The sequence below is a fragment of the Vitis riparia genome, chromosome 18 (genome assembly GCF_004353265.1).
Source record: "Vitis riparia cultivar Riparia Gloire de Montpellier isolate 1030 chromosome 18, EGFV_Vit.rip_1.0, whole genome shotgun sequence".
Taxonomy (NCBI): Eukaryota; Viridiplantae; Streptophyta; class Magnoliopsida; order Vitales; family Vitaceae; genus Vitis; species Vitis riparia.
The window spans coordinates 13133245-13155250 of record NC_048448.1 but is presented as its reverse complement, the minus strand read 5'-3'; the positions used below and the strand labels follow the sequence as shown (position 1 = coordinate 13155250).

Below are 22006 nucleotides of genomic sequence, written 5' to 3'. Positions count from 1 at the left end.
AGTCAAGGGCAGCAGTGGCGCACTTACAAATAATGTGTGAGAGGGGTTCATGATTCATGACCAGTAGACAAACAAACGTTGTTGCCTTATTTGATGATACCCAGTTTCTATCATCACTTCCAATAAAATGAATAATTTCGGGACAAATGTGCGTGCCCCCGGTACATAATTTTCAAACGTTTTCTGTCATTTTCCACTGCTGAAGTAGTCCAAAGACATTCTTCACATGCCGATTTCTTTGTCAAAACTCATAAGCCTCCTGCCTCCCCCACCCCCCACCGGGTCCCATCCCATCTCAATAGAAGAGTAATACACCACATGGAAAACAATCATTTCTGTCTAGCCTTTCAAATCCTGGGTCCTATGCCACGAATCATCACCTGCTGCTTTTGCTCTTAAGCCCAGTTGACCAGCCCCACTGTGATTCTCCAATGAAAATGAGAGTTTAAATCTGAAATCCCCAACCAGTAGTTCAAGGATCAAAGACAAGGGAATTATATGTCATTAAGTGAAGCATTTATACCAGAAACTCTACCACGTAAATACTAAGATGCCCACTGAAGTATGGCTCTGCCATCTGCTGAACCTGCTATCTTTGCACATATGGATGTTGACAAGAGTAACATAAATCCCCTCGTTCCTTTGAAGGGATCTTTCCCAACACCCCTACCTCCTCCTACTCCTCCTCCTCCACCACCATCACCACCATACCCGTCTCTGAATTGGTTTGAATATACAAATAGCGCACTTTAAGTGGAGGGTAAGAGCTTGAATGGTTTGCAGTGCGCATACACGCGAACCCACCCAAAGTCTACACCTCCACCACCAATAGCACCAAATTCACCCTGCCATCTTATTCTTGCAGTATATAAAGCCCTAAGGTTGGGAGCCATCTCTCAGGCAAACCCTCAAAAATATCAAAGCTATGAAAGTCCTTTCTGTTTCCTTTTTCCTCTTCCTTTTCCTTCTCTCGCCTCTGAGAGAAACTAGAGCAGATGAAATGAAGAATGATCGAATTTATATCGTGTACATGGGAGCTGCTACTTCATCAGAAGGCTCCTACAGATATGACCATGCCCAGATTCTGAGCTCTGTGTTGAAAAGGTTCTTACTTCTTATACTAAAAGGAATAGATAGCCCTGGAACATGATCTTATGGACAATTCAATAGTTCATACATTGAATTGATGATCTTATGGACTTATCCCTGGAACATGGTAAGATAGCCCTTCAAATAAGAATACAAAGAACAAAGGCCAGATGAAGACATCACTTCCTCCAACATCATGAAACTGAGAATCTTTATAACTTGTTTACTATATTTTCCTGTTTGTTCATTCCTTGTCTAGTTTTATGATGTGATGTCCACTTGCACTAGACCTCTCTTTGTTGGAAAATCCTTTAGTTCCGTACATAAGGTGTGTAATTTTTCCAAGAACAATGCTATTCATGTAGGTAGAGTACTACAACTTGGCTGACACACTCAGTGGCTACCTGATTTTTCTGGGTTGGAATTCCAAATTTTAAGCCCCTTGGAAAACCAATTGAAAATGATAGTTTAACTTTACAAATTGTTGCAGGAAAGCAAATGCTCTGGTGCACAGCTACAGACATGGATTCTCCGGATTCGCGGCACATTTAACTGAGGAGGAGGCCCGCTCAATTGCTCAGAAACCTGGAGTGGTATCAGTATTTGAAGATCCTGTCTTGCAACTTCATACAACTCGTTCATGGGATTTCTTACACTACCAAACTGATCTAGAGACCGACTCCAAACCCGGTTCTGATGGTGACTCCCAATCTAGTGGACAAGCTGACACCATCATTGGCATCTTGGATACAGGTGAATTTCAATTCCAAATACTAACTCTACTTCAATTGTAGTACATACTTAAAAATGGAATTATGGGTTTATAGGAATTTGGCCTGAGTCTGAGAGCTTTAGCGACAAGACCATGGGCCCGGTTCCCTCGCGCTGGAGAGGGACATGCATGGAAAGCAATGATGTCGACTCCTTTAAATGCAACAGGTGTATCATTGTATTGCTTTTCTCACAACAGTCTTCATCAATTTTATAGAGAAAAATATTATTCACAGAGGAATAATATTTACATTTCCTATGTATGTAAATATTTGCAAAATTAATTTGAGTTTATGATTGGAAATGCTTAAATTTGAGTCAGGAAGCTGATCGGAGCAAGGTATTACAACGACTCCGATGCTGCATCTGCAGTGCCTCACACGGCCAGGGACATGATCGGGCATGGTACACATGTGGCCTCAACTGCAGCTGGAAATTCTCTTCCAGACGTATCGTACTATGGCCTAGCTTCAGGGACCGCCAAGGGTGGATCGCCCGGCTCAAGGATCGCCATGTATAGAGTTTGTACGTTCTTTGGGTGTCGTGGATCATCTATTCTAGCTGCATTTGATGATGCAATTTCAGACGGGGTCGATGTGCTATCACTGTCTCTAGGTTCATCAGCTGTGTTTGAGCTTGAATTCTCCACTGACCCAATTGCCATTGGAGCCTATCACGCTGTTGCGAAAGGGATCACGGTAGTGTGCTCCGCAGGCAATGACGGCCCCAGCCTTCAAACTGTAGTGAACATTGCTCCCTGGATTTTGACCGTGGGTGCCACCACCATTGACAGGGACTTCGAGTCTGATGTTGTTTTGGGAGGAAACAAAGTGATTAAGGTCAGGCTGATTTTCGTATCTTTTACCAACCTTAGCCCAGCTGCCTGGCTTTCGCACATATCTCACAAAAATTTCAATTCAGAATAAGCTTAGCACATGGTCATGTTTTTTCATTTTGAACTTCAGGGTGAAGGCATAAATTTTGCTAATATAAAAAAATCTCCAGCGTATCCATTGATATATGGCAGTTCAGCCAAGTCAAATTCCAGCAAGGTGGATGATGCAAGGTATGTAGAACGAATAAAAGCCAACACATAATTCAATCATGTTGTCTTAGGCACTGCAATATCATCTTGTAAATTCCAAATGCAACATCCCCGGTGGATTAAAACATTCGGGTTTTGCAGAAACTGTAAGCCAAATTCATTAGGTGAAGACAAGATCAAGGGGAGGATTGTTCTGTGTGACAATGATGACGGAGAATACACCCAGACAGAGAAGCTGGCGGAAGTGAAGCGCCTTGGAGGGGTTGGATTAATTTTGATTGAGGATGAAACAAGAGCAGTGGCTTCTAGATATGGAGCTTTTCCATTGACTGTCATCACTTCAAAGGATGCTTCAGAGATCCTATCCTATATCAATTCCACCAGGTAATAACATCAGTTTTATCCAAATAAAATGTTACACATTAGTTATATCAATGGGAACCCACTTTTTCCTTTTTAAGCTTCTGATGATGTCGATATTTTGTGAAGGAACCCAGTCGCGACAATTCTAGCTACTGTATCAGTGGAACAGTATAAACCAGCACCTGCTGTGGCCTACTTCTCATCCAGAGGTCCTTCGTATGCCACAAAGAACCTTCTCAAGGCAAATGTTTCTTTTATCTCATTATCCATCCATCTTCCATTTTGTTCTAGAATTGAATTGTTGGCTGAGCCCAACACACTGGCCCTGAGCCTTTCTTTTGTGTTTTCCCCCTTAAAACAAGGAGGCTGACTGGTATATCTAACCTGATGTTTTTGGCAGCCTGATATTGCAGCACCAGGAGTGAACATTCTTGCAGCATGGATTGGCAATGACACAGCAGAGGCTCCGGCAGGGAAGGAGCCCCCACTATTCAATTTGCTCTCAGGAACTTCCATGGCATGCCCGCATGTTTCTGGAATAGCTGCTACAGTCAAATCCCAAAACCCCTCATGGAGCCCCTCTGCAATAAGATCGGCCATTATGACAACAGGTTAGCAACCGACTAGCAGAATTCAAATAATATGGTTCAGGTTGTTTCTTGTTACTGATCTATCCGTAACTTCCTACAGCAACTCAAAAGAACAATCTGAAAGCCCCAATAACCACACACTCAGGATCAGTAGCCACACCTTACGACTATGGTGCAGGGGAAGTAAGCCCATCTGGACCCTTACAGCCAGGGCTGGTTTATGAGACTGACACTGCTGACTACTTGCAATTTCTCTGCAACCATGGGTATGATATATCAAAAATAAAACTCATCTCACCAACTCTTCCTGATGGATTCACTTGCCCCAAGAACGCCAATGCTGATCTAATCTCAAATATGAATTATCCATCAATAGCCATCTCCAAATTCAACGGAAATGAGAGCAAGAAGGTGAGCAGAACTGTTACAAATGTTGGCAGTGATGATGAAACTCAGTATACTGTAAGCGTGAGTGCAGCTGCTGGCGTGGATGTGAAAGTGATACCTGATGCATTGAAATTTACAAAGAATAGTAAGAAGCTGAGCTACCAAGTGTTTTTTTCATCCAATGGATCTTCCTCGGTGAAGGAGCTGTGTTTGGGTCAATTACCTGGACTAATGGCAAGCATAAAGTTAGGAGTCCGTTTGTTGTAAGCAGTGATTGAATGAATAGAAGGACTTCAGAAGCATTCCTGTATTACTTTTATGCTGCCTATGCAATATTGTAAACATGGAAATATGCTTTAGAACAATAATAATCAACTGTAATTGTATCTTAGAACCCTTCCGAATTATATGAAGTGAAGCATCTAGCCAATTGGAAAAGTAAAGTCCTAGCATATGAGTTTTCAGAAAGGGGTAAGGGAAGACAATGTAAAAAAAAGAAATTGAAGGAAATGCAGAACTATACTCTTCTGAAACAACTGGCTTGACTCAGATGAGTTTTAGAAATTGAATCCGAGTTGAGGCACACCCCTCTTCTTCTCTTCTTGGTTGCTTGCTGGTGCTTTTATGGTGGTTGAACTGGTAATAGGTAATGGAAAGAAAAGGGAATTTGGAAGAATTTTATTTCTCAAATTGAGAGAATACAATTGCTAGATATCCATCAAAGCACACAATTCAACTCAAATACAAGAATCAGAGTCCAACATAGCTACTCTAGGATTGCTACTCCAATTTGCAAGAATAATTGTTGTAATCAAAGCAGGTCAATCTTCCCATGTAGCATATTCAGTAGAAGAATTAGATTAATGAACAAGAACTTGGGTCTTGGCATGGCAACACACTCATCAAGAATTTCAATTGGTTCAAACAACGCTTGTCCTTCACCATTAACAGGTGGGTAGCTCCGACTGTAGATTTTTTTCAGATGGATTTTTTAATTTAAACAAGGTACATGGGAAAGAAGGTGAATTTTGGAAATACAAGGCAAAATTCCAAACTATAAGAAATTGGTTTCAGTTGGTGAATCACCTTGAAAGGCCCATGAAACCTTGGAGATAGCTCACTGTTTCATTGACATGGCTGTAAGTGCAAGTACACTATATGACTCACATCAGAGGATCTTTCTGTATGATGTTGATCAACTTGCTCTTTCATATGGTGTTAAGCCTTAATCCAATTTTTCTTCAACAACCGCAACATGGCATTTTGGTCCTTCAGCGTGGCCTACTGCTATGACTTTGGAGTCACCTACTGCATAAGACCAATTTTTCAGGACCATCGATCCGTGACACAATGAAGATAATTTTCCATTTGGGTCAACAGTGATTTTTTGTATTAGTTGTTGTAGTTGAGGATCTTGTTACTGTTATTCCGTCAGAGTATCAAGCCAATTAAGAATAGGCAAGGATTAGGCAATGATACAAATTGCAAACACTACTGCCATTAATTCTTTCATGTATGCCAACATGCCATGGCTTTTGGTGGATAAAGTTTGACTAGCAAATGATACATGATGTGTTCTTTGCATTAACACAACTCCCAGGTCCAATATTCAAAGGATCACATTCTCAACAACGAATATTTTGGAAAAATTTGGCTAGACAAGGACAACTGTAATTGAATCAAGTAATTTAAGTGCACTTTCTATTTTTTCTTTTTATGGAATTGGTCTTTTAATATATAGTAGCGGCATGGTAAAGGGTTAACTGATTTTTCATTTTTCTGTAATCTGGATAAGCCCAAGAATTCTTTCAAGACTCTTCAAGTTTGTGGGCTTAGGCCAAGAAAGCATAGCCACAATTTTGGTTGGATTTGTGGGGACATCTTCATCGGAAACCAAATGACCTGAACACTCAATTTGTTCTTGGCCAAAGCTGCACTTTGACTTCTTGACAAATAATTGATGTTGCCCAAGTACTTTCAAAGTCATAGTCAAATGATCTAGATGCTTCCCAAACACACACACAAGAATGAATGGATGAAGGTAAAGGCAAAATACCTCATTCTTCAAATTCATGAAAAGAAAGTCATTATCCCCCTTGTGAGTGTGAAAAGATGTTTTCTGGTGATAGCCGGAATGCAATTCTTCTTGTTCATGAGTGTGATTGGGTGTAGCTCTACTCATTTGAAATTTAAAACTGTGGTAGACAAGCAAAAATGCTCTGGCACGCACCTAAAAAGCATGGCTTTTCAGGCTTTGCAGCTCGCAACTTGCTACTCGTTTTAACAGAGGAGGCGGCACAGCAGCACACTCTAATTAAAGTGAAGACTTCAATCCCTCTAATTGTAACAGGTAACATATGCTAAATCGAATTAGATAATCCCCTTCAGAATCTTCATTTTCAAGAATGAATTGTTCTGGCTTAAGATTTTCAATTAAATATCATAAAGCTGATCGGAGCAAGATCCTACACCATGAAGATGATGGGCCTGGTACTCCTCGAGACACAACCCAGCGTGGGCACCCACGTGGCCTCATAGCAGGAGGGAGCTCCGTCTCAGGCTGCCGGCTCCCCTGGGTCAAGGATTACTGTCTATAGAGCATGCACTTTCACCGGATGTCCAGGGTCCTCTATTCTCTCAGCCCTTGATGATGCCATTGCAGATGGAGTCCATCTGCTTTTCACTATCGGTTGGTGCAAACATGACCTATGGCAAATCTAGAATCATCCAATCATCCCATAACCATAGGAGCGTTTCATGTGGTGGACAAGAGCATCACAGTAGTCTTTGCCATGGAGAATGATCACCCCGTGTCTTCAAGATGCACCATGCTCCAAGGATCTTCACCGTAGCTGCCACAAGCATTGACCAGACTTTCAAGTCTACAGTTGTTTTGGGCGGAACATATTAGCCTTCTTGTTTTGTTCGAGGGAGAAGCTATACATTTTGCCAATATCAAGAGATCTCCAGAATAACCTATATGAACTCAGCAATGAAACATGATGGGAACGAAAAGGAAGGTAAATATATAAAATGACAATAAGTCTAGATCTTAACAAAAGCCTCTGAATATCTGGGTTGGATTGTCGTTTATTTATGGCATCCTGCAGCAACTCAAACCAACAATATGAGGTGGCTCTAATAACAGATATTGGATGAGCAGCCATCCCTTATGATTATGGTGCTGGAGAAGTTGGGGTATCAGGACCATTCCAACAAGGGATGGCTTATGAATGGGGCACCATCGACTACTTGTAAGTTCTCCACGACAGTAAAACTCATCTCACCTAAACCTCATTTGCTCGTAGAAAAAGTAGGATTTGATCTCCAATATGACCCCCATCCAATAGCGCGATCATATCAATTTCAATGGAAACACCAGTACAATTCAACGGTGGTGATGCTGATGAAATGGTGTATACCGGGTGTTAAAGGGATACCCACCACTACAACTTACCCCAAAAAAGAGTTGACTACTAAGGGTTATTCTCATCCACACCTCTTCTAGATTGGATAAGTTTGGGTCAAACCACATGATGCACAAGAATCCGGAGACTGAAGTCCATTTGCGCATAGCATTTCCACATCCGCTGATGATGATGAAACTTAGCAAGCATAACGTCAACAAAATATCATCATAACTTATTACCCTTTTCCAAGGACAACCAAAAAAAAAAAAAAAAGAAACATTTTTAAGTAACAAAACAAATACCTCTCCCCAAAAATACTTCAGGAAAATAAATAACATGAATAACTAAAGTTATGTTCTCAATTTGACTTTTTTCTAACTCTCTTGTTCCCGGTCAATCATGACGAATTCCCAAAGTTCAAGTTAGCTTCTGCCTATATGTGAATTTGGGATTGGCCTCAATGCTCTATGAAAATATAAGAGCTAAAGAAAACTTTAGGAATGACTAATCTATCTAGAGCGAATAAAGATGATGATTGGCCTTGATGCTCCTTTTCAAATATCAGTGCTAAAGAAAACTCTGGAAATGACAGATCGATGCAGAGCAAATGAAGATGATGATTTAATCTGTATAGAATTTAAGTAGCCATACCAATCATAGATAACTTTTGAAGAACGTATTGAGCATTGCGCAGCCATTCCAAGAAGACAATACACATATTACATGAAAAAGAAACCACATTTAGGCTATGAACATAAGAGATTCATGGAAACGTTACAGTTCAAGTAATCGTTCACAAAGAAACATAACTCCTAGACACTACAAGCAGAACATAAACTATAAAGTTTAGAGGATCAACTACAGGAGGACACGACCATCCCTAGTTCCCCACCACAGAACTAAATTACCACAGAAACACATTGTTTATTTTGACCCTTCACTCAAAGGCCCACTGGTTCTCCCGCCGCACCTCCTCCTCTTCCTCCGGTGTAAAATCATTTTTGATATTGAAAGTTTTGCGAATCTCCTCTGGAGTCTTGCCCTTTATCATGTCAGCCACAGTCTGACAAGTAAGATCCAGGAGACTCTTGATATTCAGATAGTTTGCCGCCTGAAAATCAAATACACACAAATTATGTCAAACCACTGTAAATTTTTCTTTCTACTGGTATTGTTAGTCATGACATGTAATTGCCAAAAATATAATATCTAAAATTGTTGGTCATAAAATGAATTGCTAAAAGAGGCACACTTTACAATTTAAGTATATCATGCATGGTTATTTTGAAGACCATTCTTGAACTTTAAGAACTGAATGTCATGTTGGCATTATATGTAAATGGAGGCCCTAGAGAAAAATGAATAATAATAGAAAAAATGAATAAAAATAGAAAAAATAAATAAACAAACTTGATAGCTTTAGCTTGAACCAGCATGTCCTAGAACCCAATAATTTTTCTATCTAAAGATTTGAAAGGAAGGAAAACATCTTTGAAAGCATTTTACTTGGTACCATATGCTACTGGATTTAAAACTTTTTATCCCACATTAAACATTAAATGCATTTGCAAATATGTCCATTTTCTATGATATTCCACCTTTTTTTTTTGATAGGTAAATAAGAGGAATATATTAAAATTGCTTGGAAAATGGTACTACAGAATACACACATAGTATATACAGCAAAGGCCATAAGGCAGGCAAAAGAAAAACCAAGATAAGAGGAAGCGAATACCAACCACCCTACCAAAACGTCCACCCCTGAGAAGCCCCCCAAAAATCCAAGAACACAAAAACCACCATCAGGAATACAATCTAAACAGAGACACCCCGGAAATCCAAGCAGAAACAAGAACTCTCCAAACACCCACCAGCACTCAAAAGACGACCGTGACTACACATAACAGGTTCTGAAACCCCGTTCCTCCTTCCTCTTCCACTAACAGTCAGACCCGAACTGTTGTAGTTCATTGAGCACTCTCATTTTTGGAGTTCCCTCTCGATACAAGCTGCGGAAGGAGAGTATCTCTTTCCGCTTGAGACCTTCATCCCCTGCCCTTTCCTTACCTCCAATTTCTCAACTGGCATCCCCACAAAGCTGCTAAAATTGACAAACTTGAGGCGAGATTATCCATAACCTCCTCTTCTGGAACGCAGACAAGCTCCAGGGCCTTATGGGTCTCCAACTTCTCAGCCCTAGCCCCCCCACCCTTACCAGAAAAAACCTTCTCAGCGCTAGCTGAAGTCTCCACTCTATGATATTCCACTTTAATTAGCAGTAAAATTGAATTTGTTATGTAGCGTCCATTCTCTGTAGGAAATGCTTCAATATACTATTATCCAATATAGTCAAATGGTCAGACAGCTTATGCTAATTTTATTGTTTTGCTTTCATTTGGGGACTCCTTCCTGATGATACATTTTTATTGATTGCATGCAAAATAATTGAAGGACATGGCTCAGAGGCTGCCTGTGGGACCTGCTCAAAACACCAAGTCACCATCCTTCACTTCCCTTGGCTCCAATCCTGCTTCCAATGACATGTCCGATCTGTTTATTGGCCCAATTAATGGCCAAATAACAAGCCAAGTACCATACTTGAATGGATCAAATGGTCAGCTGCTTTCTAATGGATCAAGCACCACCAGAAATTGTAGTTCAGGTCATAATAGACTAGGACAGATGGAAGCAACAACAACAAATGGGAGCAGGACAAAAGAAGCAAGATGAGCTTGGCGTCTACATTGCATTTACCTCTTTACCTGGACGTATTAAAGATCTCAAACAGCTTACTTCAGGTATTTATAACTTCATCCCTTTTTCTTCCTAGATGCCACATTTTAGTCATCTGAATCAAACATAACCTTTTTTTTTGTCTGAGTGAGTACCAATTATGATATAAACATTGTAATAAAAGTGGCTACCAGTGTCCTGCCTATCAGAAGAAAATATGGGGAAAAAAATGTGGCAAGGAATGCCCTGGGTGCATTTTGTTCAATGGTGCCCAAATGCCTGCATCAAGGCATAGCCAACCCAAGCAATCAGGCAAGCAGTCATCTAAGTGCACTATGCAGGTTTAAAAAGCATATGTAGCGGGTATGTAGCCGCAAATTATTATGACTGGAAAATCAGATGTAATTTCCCACAAATTCCTATGACAGGCAAATCAGATGTCATGTTACCACAAATTATTATGACTGGAAAATCCAATGTCAAGGCACCATTTCATAAACACAGAACATAGTTGAAGGCAACCGGACCTGTTAAGTGTGCAAGTGCAGTATGCATGTTCAAAAGGCATATGTAGTGGCTAAGTAGCCACAAATTATTATGACTGGCAAATCAGAGGTCAAGTTACCATTTCATAAACACAGAACATAGTTGATTGACAAAAACATGGAGTTGAACAAAGAAATATGGTTTCACAGAAAGTTGTGAGAGAAGATAAGGTTTTAGAGGGAGGAGTTGATATCCCATGAATGAAATTAAATGCTTTAAAACTTAAGTCGAATCATGTGAGTACAATGGGTTTGAAGCCCATTGCATCATCGCCTTAAGAAAAATCAAGAACAAAAATAGATTTGGGCCCAGATTTAGCATAAACGTTTGTTGTATTCAACAAGATCGGCGATCAGAAGATGATCCTCAACCGCAAGAGACTTGTTCCTATTTTCAAATTTTTCTGTGAAACAAACTTTTTGCTGCGTCACAATTGTTTTCAGAAAAATACCGAAGAAAAGAATAAAAAAATAAAAATTAAAAAAAGAAGAAAAGGAAACACGAGCAGCAACAAGAGCTGTTGTTTTATGGGAAGAACCCTTTCTTGGCTTGGGAATCCAGCCCAACATAAGGAGCTATGGTGGTAGCTTTTCTCCAAGAGAAAGCCCTGAAGTGCACATCCAAAGCAAGAAAAAAAATTAAAAGAAACTTATCTTAAACACCGGAGAAGGTGGATAAGGAAAAACTAAAATATCTATCAGCAAGTTCACAACCAGAAATAAAAACAAGATGAACGCATTAAAAAGGGATAATGAAACTCAAAAAACAAAATAAAATTAATAATAATCGAAAATTTCAATTTTATATTAATTTTCTCAAGAACCGAAACTAGAACAACAAACGAAATCAAATCAAACCATACAAGAAACACCAAACCGACAAGAGATCAGATCCAAAACCCTAGAATAGCTACAACATCAAAAAATCAACAAATCAAAACCAGAATTCAAAATTGAGATCCGAAAACTAACCAGAATGAGATCAAATAGGGTGGCCTGATCAACTTTAACAAAATCAGCATCCCAAGCCTTGAGTTCCTCATCGACGCCACTACGCTCCTCGGGCTTCGGCGCTTCCACGTGCTTTTTGCAGTATTCGATCACCTTCGACAAGATCTTGCTGGTGACGTTCGGCAACGGAATGCCGTTGTCCGCGCAGTCGTCCTCGATCATGTGCTTGATCGTCTGCGATTCCAATGCTACGGCTTCATCGACGTCGAAAGCCTCGCCGTCGGAGCTCTTCAGAGTGATCTTCCTCGACGACGACATGATCCGTTCTTGCAAACGAAACCCTAACCCTAGATTTCTCGGGGAGGTAAGTGAAGAATAAAAAAGGCAGATTATCCCTAGGCACCTCTATTTATAGAAAACAAAATTAAAACGCCATAAAAAAATATATATATATTTTTATATAAAAAAGGGAAAATAAATTTACTTACCCTCTAAGCCTCCGAATGACTCCCAGAACAGTTGGCTGCATCTATCCTGTATGACTGTATGAGGAGCCTACCCACCGCCACATTGTTTTTATGTGAACGTAAACAAAGATTATCGTGCGGCCATGATATATATTTTTTGTTCTATACATTTTGGAAATTATTTTTATTAATCTTCCACTCTAATTCAAATTCAAATCCAACGATTTTTGAATTTTTTTCTTTCATTTTCATTTGTCATAATCCATTCCTAGTTTGACTCCTACCTTTTTTCATTACTCCTTTGAATTCAATTGGAGAAAGGTCCAATTTTTTGGCTCATTATTTTCCTAACCCAAAGTTACTTTTTTGTCCTCGTTTGAACTCCATTTTTACGGATTCCGAATTTAGTAAACAATACAAAAAATTGAGACTAAAATTTTTGTAATATTTTATTTTCATTAAATATTAAAAAATAAAAGAAATTAATATATTATTTTTAAAACAACCTAATAAGTTAAAATGACTTTTTTTTATTAAACAAACAATTTATAATAAGTAAAAAATAACCGACTTAAAATTTAAAAATAAATTATTTTTAATAAGAAATTAAAAAAACAAACACCTTTTAGTCACAACCCCATGACATGTTCATATATTTAAAGCTAGAAGTCTCTATTCATTAATCATGCTTCTACCCTGTGATGACAATTTTTTCTCTACCTATTTTAAAAAGTAATTTTTTATTTTTAAAATTTGAAAATATGTTTAATAATTTTTTTAACGGAAAATAGTTTTTTAAGAAATATTTTCTTAAATTGTTTCACTTACTTTTGGAAACTACCTTAAAAAATGATTATACAAATATAATTAATGATTGATATAAAACATCAAGATAAAAATTAATTTTAGAAAACATTTGAAAACTAAGAAAACAAAAGGAAAATATTTTAAGTTTTATAAGAGACATTTATTTTTAACAAATATTGAAGAACAAGTTTTGAAAATAGTTCAAAAACTAGAAGTTCTCAAAAAAAACTATTTTTTGAAAACAGTTGTCAAATTTGAAAACCATTTTAAAAAACATTCTCAGAAAGGTCAAGAATTTTTCAGACTTTTGTATTGCCATAGGGTGTACAATTTTTTTTCTTCGCTATATTTAATGCACAGTTTGGTTCAGTTTTATTTTATTTTTAGCGTTGCAGGTGGAAGTGGTTGACTTGTTATATCATACATATGAGAAAGGGGCCACTCGCACTCTTGACCTTCATCAGCCAATACACAACGGTACAAGTTTGTGCCTGGCAGTGGAATTCTGATTCACGTGGTGAATATGAACTTTAGAGTAAGCAAAGTTCATCATAGATTTTGCTGGATTCTTTTAATTATTTTATCCCTAGCTTTTGATCATGCGTGGGTGCCCAACTTCAACTTCAACTTCAACTTTAACGAGAATGAAAACCCCTTTCTGGATAGCTTTTTCCGGTGCTCTTTTCAGAAGGGATTGGCATTTAACCCCCCGATTTTCGGATTCAATCATTGAAGTGCAAGTTTTACTACCCACCACTCCATCTTGCAACTATGTATGTTATATTCATTCACGGTTGCAAAATGCAAACAAGGAAGTGATGACAAGGCATATCGGGATAATGGGTTTTAAGACCCGTCACCTGTGGTACAGAATCTCCCTTTTCTATCCTATATCTTTCCGGTTCCAAACCAATCTCTTCTTCTTCTTTTTTGCTGGAGATTCATCAAAGGATGCAACTCCGTCCAAGTTAAAACAAACTAATGGGCCCTCGTTCGACACCCTACCTTTTTCTAGGAATTCATCCTTCCCTGAAACAATTATTGATCAACTAGGACCCATATGAGCAGCCTAGTATTTATCGTCCAGTTAGCTTGTCCAGAAGCAAGCCTACAACTAACCACCTCAGAGCTATTACTATGAGGTTCTTTGATGTCACCAATAACTCGTGCAGTTCTGGTTGGCAGCATCACAAGGATATACAGGCGGAGCAGGACGGCCTGAATATGTATGAGGACCAGGTTAGAAATATTAAAAGTTGGTGCTTTGTTTTTTTCTTTCTTACCCTGAATTTTCGAAAAAGAAACTTTTATGAGAATGATAAGACCATGTAATACTACAATGTGATAACTAAAAAAGGCCACAGAGCATTACCTTTTGTGAGAAAAATGGCTTCCCCAATAACAGCAACTGGAAGTTGGCATAGAAAGTAGACCAAAAGAGGCGGGGAAAAAAAACTTGGAATGAAAATAGTGATCACAAGGACCAACTAGACCGGAGCATAACAACAGGTATTTGGGCATTTCCATCCATTACATATACAAGACCTGGCTGCAAGCTGAATCTCTTTCCTAAATTGAATTTTAGAGAGGCTTCAGCCTGGAAATGGTCCCAGCTTGTGGGACGTTTGATTATCCCACCTAAGCTCAAACTCCATCCAAATTCATTTTCTGGGGAATCAGACACAGAAAGAGCCCACTGTAGATGTTGGGGACCTGAATTTTTCATCTCAATCCAACCTCCAATTCTAGTGCTGTCGTCAAGCTTTGACTCAAGCATGACAGCAAATGATCCAGCAGAGACCCTTTCCTCCATGTCTGTGCCCAAGAGGCGATCGGATGCTTCCACGGATGTCTTAGGAGCTTTACGAAGTTTCAAAATGCTTACTGGCATTGTAAGGGCTCCAAGCCTGAACTGTTGACTTAATGGTCTAGGCACTTGGTGAAGACCCATAAGAGAGAGTTTTGTTCCTTCTGAAAGTTGACAGACAACTTGCCCAAAAGTACTGAAGCAGTCCCTTATTCCATCAGTGCAAGGCTCTATTCCCAGTCCAGAAGCAAACTGAGCTAAAGAAGCAACAAGCTTCGATTTTCTCACCATTAAGCCAATGGCACTACCATTATGTTGATTCAAAATTGGTGGCCCAAAAGATGAAAAATCAGTAAGACCCTTTCCCTGCCAAGTACAAGATAAAATCATCATTAACCCACCAGATATAAATTAGAAGGCTCAGTATTAATAGGAATGGAATTTAATGAGGAAACACATTAGGAGCAAAAAGTGCACCACCACCATGATTCCTTATAAGTTAATTGTGAAACCAAATTGCTGCTACAACAGAATAACACCATGCACATTAATATATATTTTTTTTGATAAGTGAGCGCAAATATATATAACTAGGCAAAAAGCCACAAAGCATACAGGAGGTATACATAGTAGCCTACGCAAAAACAAAAACAAAAACAACACTCACCACCCCTTAGGGAACGGCAAGCCATTCCAAAAAACCTAAAAGCGAAGAGGACTCCTCTCCCATATACACCCTAGCCCAACTCCACAAGTTACAAACAAATGAATTCTTTAGCTTCTGAATAGCTAGAGAGCCCCCCCTAAAAGCTAATCTATTTCTCTCCTTCCAAACCGTCCAAAAAATACACAACGGAATGGAAGTCCAAATCCTTTTCCTCTTTCTCCCCACAAAAGGGCCCCTCCAACTTACTAACATCTCTTTGACTTTCTCTGGGAACACCCAATTAGCCCCAAACAAGGCCAAGACAATCTCCCAGAGGACTCTTACAACTGTACAGTGTAAAAGAATATGATTTACAGTTTCCTCTTCACAACCACACAAAAAACACCGGTTTGGAAGCTGCCAGCCCCGTCTTTGAAGCTTGTCCAAAGTTAGAACCTTCTCCCAAGAAGCCTCCCAAGCAAAAAAAAACGACTTTGGTTGGGACCTTGTCCACCCAAATGCTCTTTTTCGGGAAGGAATTGACATTGGATCCTGTCAACAACTTGTAAGCATCTCTAATCCGAAAGCGGCCGTGTCCCTCTCCTTTCCATATCACTGCGTCCTTTCCATGCACATTAATATATTCAATCTAATGTTCTGTCTATGAAGAAATATTATTTCCACAGAAGTGGAAACCAAAAAGAAAAAGAAAATACTAATCCACAAACTTTAATGCCTGAACATAAGTGTGAGAAGTGGGTGATATGTATTTCCACTACAAGGTTAAAAGCATCCAACAAAGTGCACTTGCAGGCTGAAAAACCTTCCAAGTGCATGTAATCAATGGTCACCAACCATTTAGACCAACAGGTATATAGTGACTTTATTGAACGCATAAAATATTTCACTACTAGCCCAACAATATAAATTACCAAATAGATAGTACCTGGTGAGCAGAATCTGTAGCAAATCCAACATCCCTGCATTGAGCTCCGACTGGCACTGCAACTGCAGAAAACCAGTCACTAACATTAGCCACATAAAGCACTTTTGCTAGTGAAAGTGGACTTCCAAAGTCATCACCAAGATACCCCCGGCCTTTCTGGCTGGCCGCAAACTCAGCTACAAGAGTGTCACTCTGTCGAATCATCGTTTTGAAAGTGAACCTTGAATCAATTCCAGTTCTCATTCCAGCTCTATTAAAGGCATCATAATCCTGCTGATCAACATTATCCTTCATCAATAAAGCCCCTAAGGCATCAACCTCTCCCATTACATGGGTATTGGCTTCTTTGAATGGGCTTCCAGTGGAAGATTTGTAGGATAGTATTCGCTCAACCTTATCTTGTCGGTCTCTAAGCTTCATCAAATCTGAAAATGCTTCCCGCTGCAACCGCTTCAAGATTTCTATCTGAAAAGACATTGTAGGAAGAATGGTAAAGCCCTATAAGACATCACGCAGCTTATTATGAAACCAATAAAATCAAAGAAAAAATTGCAAATAGAAGAAGCATAAGATGAGTGCCTATCAGATTCAGGATATTATATTGCAATTCGAAAATTGACCATGAATGCAAGTAGAAGAGTCATGAGATCTCCAAATGGTTTTGTCATAACCACACCATCTCATAAACTTAACTAATATCATGGGAGGAAACTATCACATTTATGATTCTTCTGAATACCTAGGAGAAGGTGCAGCAATAATTCCAAGTCTGGCCCTGAATATTGTAGTTTAAATGCTATTTGTGGCTGTGGTTGAATGGATCGATGCTATTGTGAAAGCAGATACACAAGGTGCAATAATCAATAGGAGCTTAACAGGACATGGGCAAGACTTGATGGGGGAAAGACTCTTACTATCTATTAATTAAAAAATTATCAGTTTAGATCCACATGGATATCACCCCCATAATTTTTGTAGCACCTGGAAAATGATAATAGTGATTCCTCCTTTTCAATATTTCCAGTGCTTCAAATGCTTAGATGTGTGCACTTTTCATGAATCGTCAAGGACTTTATCAAAGTAAATTGATAGCAGGCATAGTTCAAAGTTGTGGTGTCGGCTGCAAACTAGATATCTCGAGACAAATCAGTTGTGGCATCTCAGTTTAATAACAATGACACATAAAATACTCTAGTTGAAATGTTCAAAATATTCCAAAAAGTAATCTTCTTTAAAAACAGTACAATAGATGTACTCAACAAAGTAATAAAAAACATTTATTATTTCTTAACTTGCTTAAATAATCATAAAAATACTTGCTTTGGTAGATCTATGATAATATCAATAATTTAAAAATTCTAGTATTTCAAGTATAATTATTTTTCCACTAGAAACATATATTTTATTGTCAAATGTCAATTCCACATTGAATGATGGAAAGCATATTGGCTCTGGAACTTGTATGGCTTGAAACCATGTAGTAATGCTGTATCAGCAATGACTTGATTGAAACTATAATCCTTGGTAACAGGAGATGGCAGATGGTGGAGTTTTTGTTTTTGTAAACAAGCATAAGAAGCTCAAGACTGCTTTAAATGACTGCAGATTCTCTAGAAAGACTTGGTGATGTCGATGCAGCTAAAGATAACTCATAACCGTGCCAATGTGCTCCTCAAGGCAGAGAATTTATGGAAGGAAAAGTCAAGAAAAATGGCTTAAGAGATCTTAATTGTGTACATATTTCTCTCAACCAATCCTTATTTTTTTTTATCAGATGAAAGGTTCTTTTCTCTGACTTATTGAGAGATAAACAAAAAGAAAATATAAGAAAGCAACATACTAATTTCTAGATTTAGATATAGGGCTATGATTTTTAAATCCTGCAAAATCATAGTATATTCCTTCCCAAAGGTTGAATGAAAGGTTGGTCATCTCTATCAACCAAAAATAAATTCTTCCTACTCATGCCTAGTAAGGAAGAAAAAAAAGCAAAATTTTAATTTATCTAAGTGGCATTGTTCCATGATTTTTTTTTGATAGATAATCAAAATCAATTTATAAAAATTAATGCTGGAGAAGGCGTTCCAAAGTACACAGGATGTATACAAAGAAACACCTCAAAGCAACACAAAAACAAAGAGAAACATCAACAACACCGGAGAAGGCATTGTTCCATGATAAGCTCGGATCATTTTGAGAAACCATTAAACACATATTGTTAAAGTAATCTTTGAGCTTTTTGATAAATGCATGTTGCCTAGAAACAATTCTAGTATTACTGCATTGACCCTAAAGCTTAAGAAACTAGTCACCCATCGCTCTGCCTTTCCTAAAAAAAATTTTGCCAAGTCTTTTTGTAGTCTTCAAATAAGTTGTCCATAGATATTTGAGGGACGCCTTTCTTCAAAACAAAATTGAAGTCATCAAAGTGACTAATTCTCTAAATCACATGTAGATTATCTTTCATATCTGGAAATAAGCTTCATCGACACGCATGAAGCAAGTTTTCTCCAACTTGCTAAAGAAAGGGCAAATTAGTTCTACTGTTTCACATTGGATAATAATTCTAGAATCAAGTGTCCAAATGATCCAATAGCAAACCCCTTTATATAAAAGAAAGAATATTAAATCTCAAAAGAAACCAAGAAAAAAAATAAAAGTGTTCTAAGGTAGATGAAATAGATATAAAGTTGCATTTAAAAACTCTAAAACTGAGTTCTCTAAAATCAAAAGCCCAACCCAGTTAAACTTGTTCTATCAAGAATTTCATATCACTAATTTCCTGCTTCACTGGTTGCGTATCACTCCATTTGTCTTCCCTGATTATATGAAATGAAAATTATGCAAAACCCACACATATTTTAAACTCTTCATTCAAAAGCCAATGAAGTTGAACAACAAGAAGAAAAAAACAAAGTAAAGGAATTCAAAGAAGCTCATTTTCCTTCCTTTCCCTTCCTTTCCCTTTCCTCACTGAGATCCAAACCCGTGTTAAGAAAATGTGCAAGTTTCTCCGGTGAATTAGAAATAAGGGGCAGCATGCTGTCATGAAATGACATCAAAATTTCTCAGGAGTCGTATAGACTGAGTAAATGGGCGGCGCATATAAAAAAATCAGCCTTTATAACAATAAACAATAAAGAAGATAATCAAACATCAGGCAGCACCATTGAATGAAGAAAAGAAACAACTGAAGGGAGGATATTGGAAATACCGGATTGCGGTCGCGGCGGGGAACGAGGCCGTTAACGAATTCGTGGCTGGACTTGGCGAATCCTTTCAATTTGTCAACAACTGAAGTTATGGGCTCCATTTCTAAACCCTAGCGCAGCGAGGGTGATAGAGCTGGAATTTGAAAAGGCCACACCGGAGTCCTGACCAGAGCTTCGAGGGACGCATTTGGGAGTCGGGCTTTCTCCATGAGATTTTGTGAATCGGGTTGCCACATACGTTTAATGGCCTGGGCTTAGCCCAATTGGTGGCCCAGGCCATAATCGGACCCGACATCGGTTAACAAACTCTTCCTCAATCGTTGGGGCAAGAGGATCCACTGTGATAGAAAGCAAGATAGATGTCATGGGTTTATCTTGAGCATCCAAAAGGATAATGATATATGTAGCAGTGAAGCCAACAAAGCTTGAGTTGGAGAAATCCCCGGAAACTATTCATAAGATTAGATTATCCCATCCTCCAAGAACATCATGAACCTTAAAAGTGTGCACCAATTTGGTTCATGGTCCCAAGGACCAGCGGCTAAGGATCAAGGGACCATTACCAATAAGATTTGAAGTAAGAGCCTTGTATCTAAACCAATAAGAATGGGAAGCTAACCTCTTTATCAAGCAAGGCAAACAAAATTTTCCACGAGTGATCCCTTCTGTCTTATGAAGACAAAGACAACATGGATGGAAGTTCTTTATTTGAACCCCTTTGATTCATCCCTGATTTTTCTTGGTACTTTGATCTAGTAAGAGTTCTAGAAGGTTTGGAATGGTCCACCTCAAGCGTCCACAAATGAGTGCTATTACAAAAGGCTTAAGACTCAATTATGAAATTAAAAATAAAAATAAAAATAGAGGAGCTAGGACCCAAATTGTTCTATTTCCTCTGGCCGAATAGTTTTTTTTTTTTTTTCCTTGGAACAATGAAATAAAAAAGGGAAAAGGGAAAAACAAGTTACAAACAAAGGTGTGAACTAGGAAGATTAAAGGTAAACAATTGATTGAAATGAACACGAATTGCATGATGGTTACGTATGAAGTACAAAAGAGAGAGCTCAAGGACTATCACCTGCTTCACAAATGTAGAAGAATTTGATATATTCAAAATCCTAATGAAAGTTTAACAAGTAGTAGACAAAAAAATCAATCATTCTTAAGTGCCAACTGCTTTACTAAGCTCCGAAAGCATATTGAACTAAGGTTCGAAAGCTAAATGTTTTTTTTTTCTTTTTTTAATTTTTTTGCTTTAGTACTCCCAAAGAAATGCATAAAATAGGAAATGGTAGGCATTGAAGCTATCAAACATCATCCCTAATAGATCGAACATAACATATTGGACGGGATCCCCTCCCACCCCAACATCATTAAGGAGTCGAATCTATTGTTATGTTAATGGAAGCTTTAATGTAAACAATGTTATCAAGAACAGAAAGATAAAATAATCACATACGATACATGAGGTTTTGACGTGGTTTGATAAATCATACCTACGTCCACGGATGAGAAAGAATCATTTCACTATGCAATAGAGAATATTATAGAGGATAAAACTAGATACAATTATTGGGTTCTAAAAAAATCCCATGTTTTCCCACCTTTGTATTCATACCCTATTATGAGCTCCCATCGTTCCATTAAGTATTTTTTGTTTTCTCTCACATCTCTATTCACCTCATATAATCTCTACAAATCCATCTCCATATTATGACTTTTTCGCCTCATAACCCAAAATAAAGATATTTCCAAATAACCTTCTTCATTTTACAAGGAAATGTAATATTACAATAATATATTAATTTATAAAATATTTCATACAATATTCTTTACAATTTTTTTTTTTACTAATTTGGAATTTGAAACACTTCTTAACAAAGTTTGTTCTGTTAGCGGAAGCTTTAATACCAACAATGTTAGATTAAGAATATAAAGATAAAACAATCAGTATACAAGGTTTTAACATTATTTGGTCAACCATGTTTACGGATGAGAGAAAATAATTCCATTATACAATATAAAATATTACAGAGGGCAAAACTAGATACAACTATTGAGTTCTCGAAACATTCCATGTTTCCCCACTCTTTGTATCCATATTTTACCATGAGTCATCTCGTTCCACCAGAGGCTTCTCGTTCCACCAGATGCCTCTCATTTTTTCTCACATCTTTATCCACGTAGTCTTTATAGTCTTTATCCGCATAGTCTTCATAAACTCATCTCCATCTCAT

General features: G+C 38.2%; 3 protein-coding genes across 4 annotated transcripts; 1 reads left to right on the top strand and 2 right to left on the bottom strand.

Moving 5' to 3' along the window:
* Positions 1-529: 529 nt before the first annotated feature.
* LOC117907787 (CO(2)-response secreted protease-like) lies at positions 530-4809 on the top strand. The gene is given in 10 exon segments (XM_034821445.1): positions 530-1104; positions 1580-1842; positions 1917-2028; positions 2183-2699; positions 2826-2926; positions 3047-3289; positions 3395-3509; positions 3669-3879; positions 3959-4447; positions 4450-4809. Coding segments are annotated over 10 exon segments (2304 nt in total). The 5' UTR covers positions 530-925; the 3' UTR covers positions 4524-4809.
* Positions 4810-8312: 3503 nt separating this feature from the next.
* On the bottom strand, positions 8313-12390 carry LOC117906779 (SKP1-like protein 1B). Its single transcript, XM_034819967.1, has 3 exons — positions 12373-12390; positions 11906-12231; positions 8313-8766 (listed from the first exon to the last, which is right to left on the bottom strand). The coding sequence occupies exons 2-3, from the start codon at positions 12200-12202 to the stop codon at positions 8593-8595; spliced, it is 471 nt and encodes a 156-aa protein (XP_034675858.1). The 5' UTR covers positions 12203-12231; positions 12373-12390; the 3' UTR covers positions 8313-8592.
* A 2057-nt stretch (positions 12391-14447) lies between these two features.
* Positions 14448-20015, bottom strand: LOC117905533. 2 transcript variants are annotated; one of them, XM_034818437.1, is made up of 4 exons: positions 19772-20015; positions 16695-17022; positions 16558-16619; positions 14537-15331 (listed from the first exon to the last, which is right to left on the bottom strand). In XM_034818437.1, the coding sequence occupies exons 1-4, from the start codon at positions 19868-19870 to the stop codon at positions 14633-14635; spliced, it is 1188 nt and encodes a 395-aa protein (XP_034674328.1). In that variant the 5' UTR covers positions 19871-20015; the 3' UTR covers positions 14537-14632. The 2 variants fall into 2 exon arrangements, with proteins under 2 accessions (XP_034674327.1, XP_034674328.1); XM_034818436.1 differs by having other exon boundaries at positions 14448-15331; positions 16558-17022; positions 19772-20013.
* Between the last annotated feature and the right edge of the window lie 1991 nt (positions 20016-22006).

What these genes read in the sequence shown, in the direction of transcription:
- LOC117906779 (XM_034819967.1), bottom strand. Translation starts at nt 12,202, where the DNA reads ATGTCGTCGTCGAGGAAGATCACTCTGAAGAGCTCCGACGGCGAGGCT. An exon ending in CCCTATTTGATCTCATTCTG is followed by an intron (nt 8,767 to 11,905) that starts GTTAGTTTTCGG and finishes TTTGATTTTCAG; the next exon opens with GCGGCAAACTATCTGAATAT.
- LOC117905533 (XM_034818436.1), bottom strand. Translation starts at nt 19,870, where the DNA reads ATGGAGCCCATAACTTCAGTTGTTGACAAATTGAAAGGATTCGCCAAG. An exon ending in CCCGCCGCGACCGCAATCCG is followed by an intron (nt 17,023 to 19,771) that starts GTATTTCCAATA and finishes ATGTCTTTTCAG; the next exon opens with ATAGAAATCTTGAAGCGGTT. An exon ending in CTACAGATTCTGCTCACCAG is followed by an intron (nt 15,332 to 16,557) that starts GTACTATCTATT and finishes TGTACTTGGCAG; the next exon opens with GGAAAGGGTCTTACTGATTT.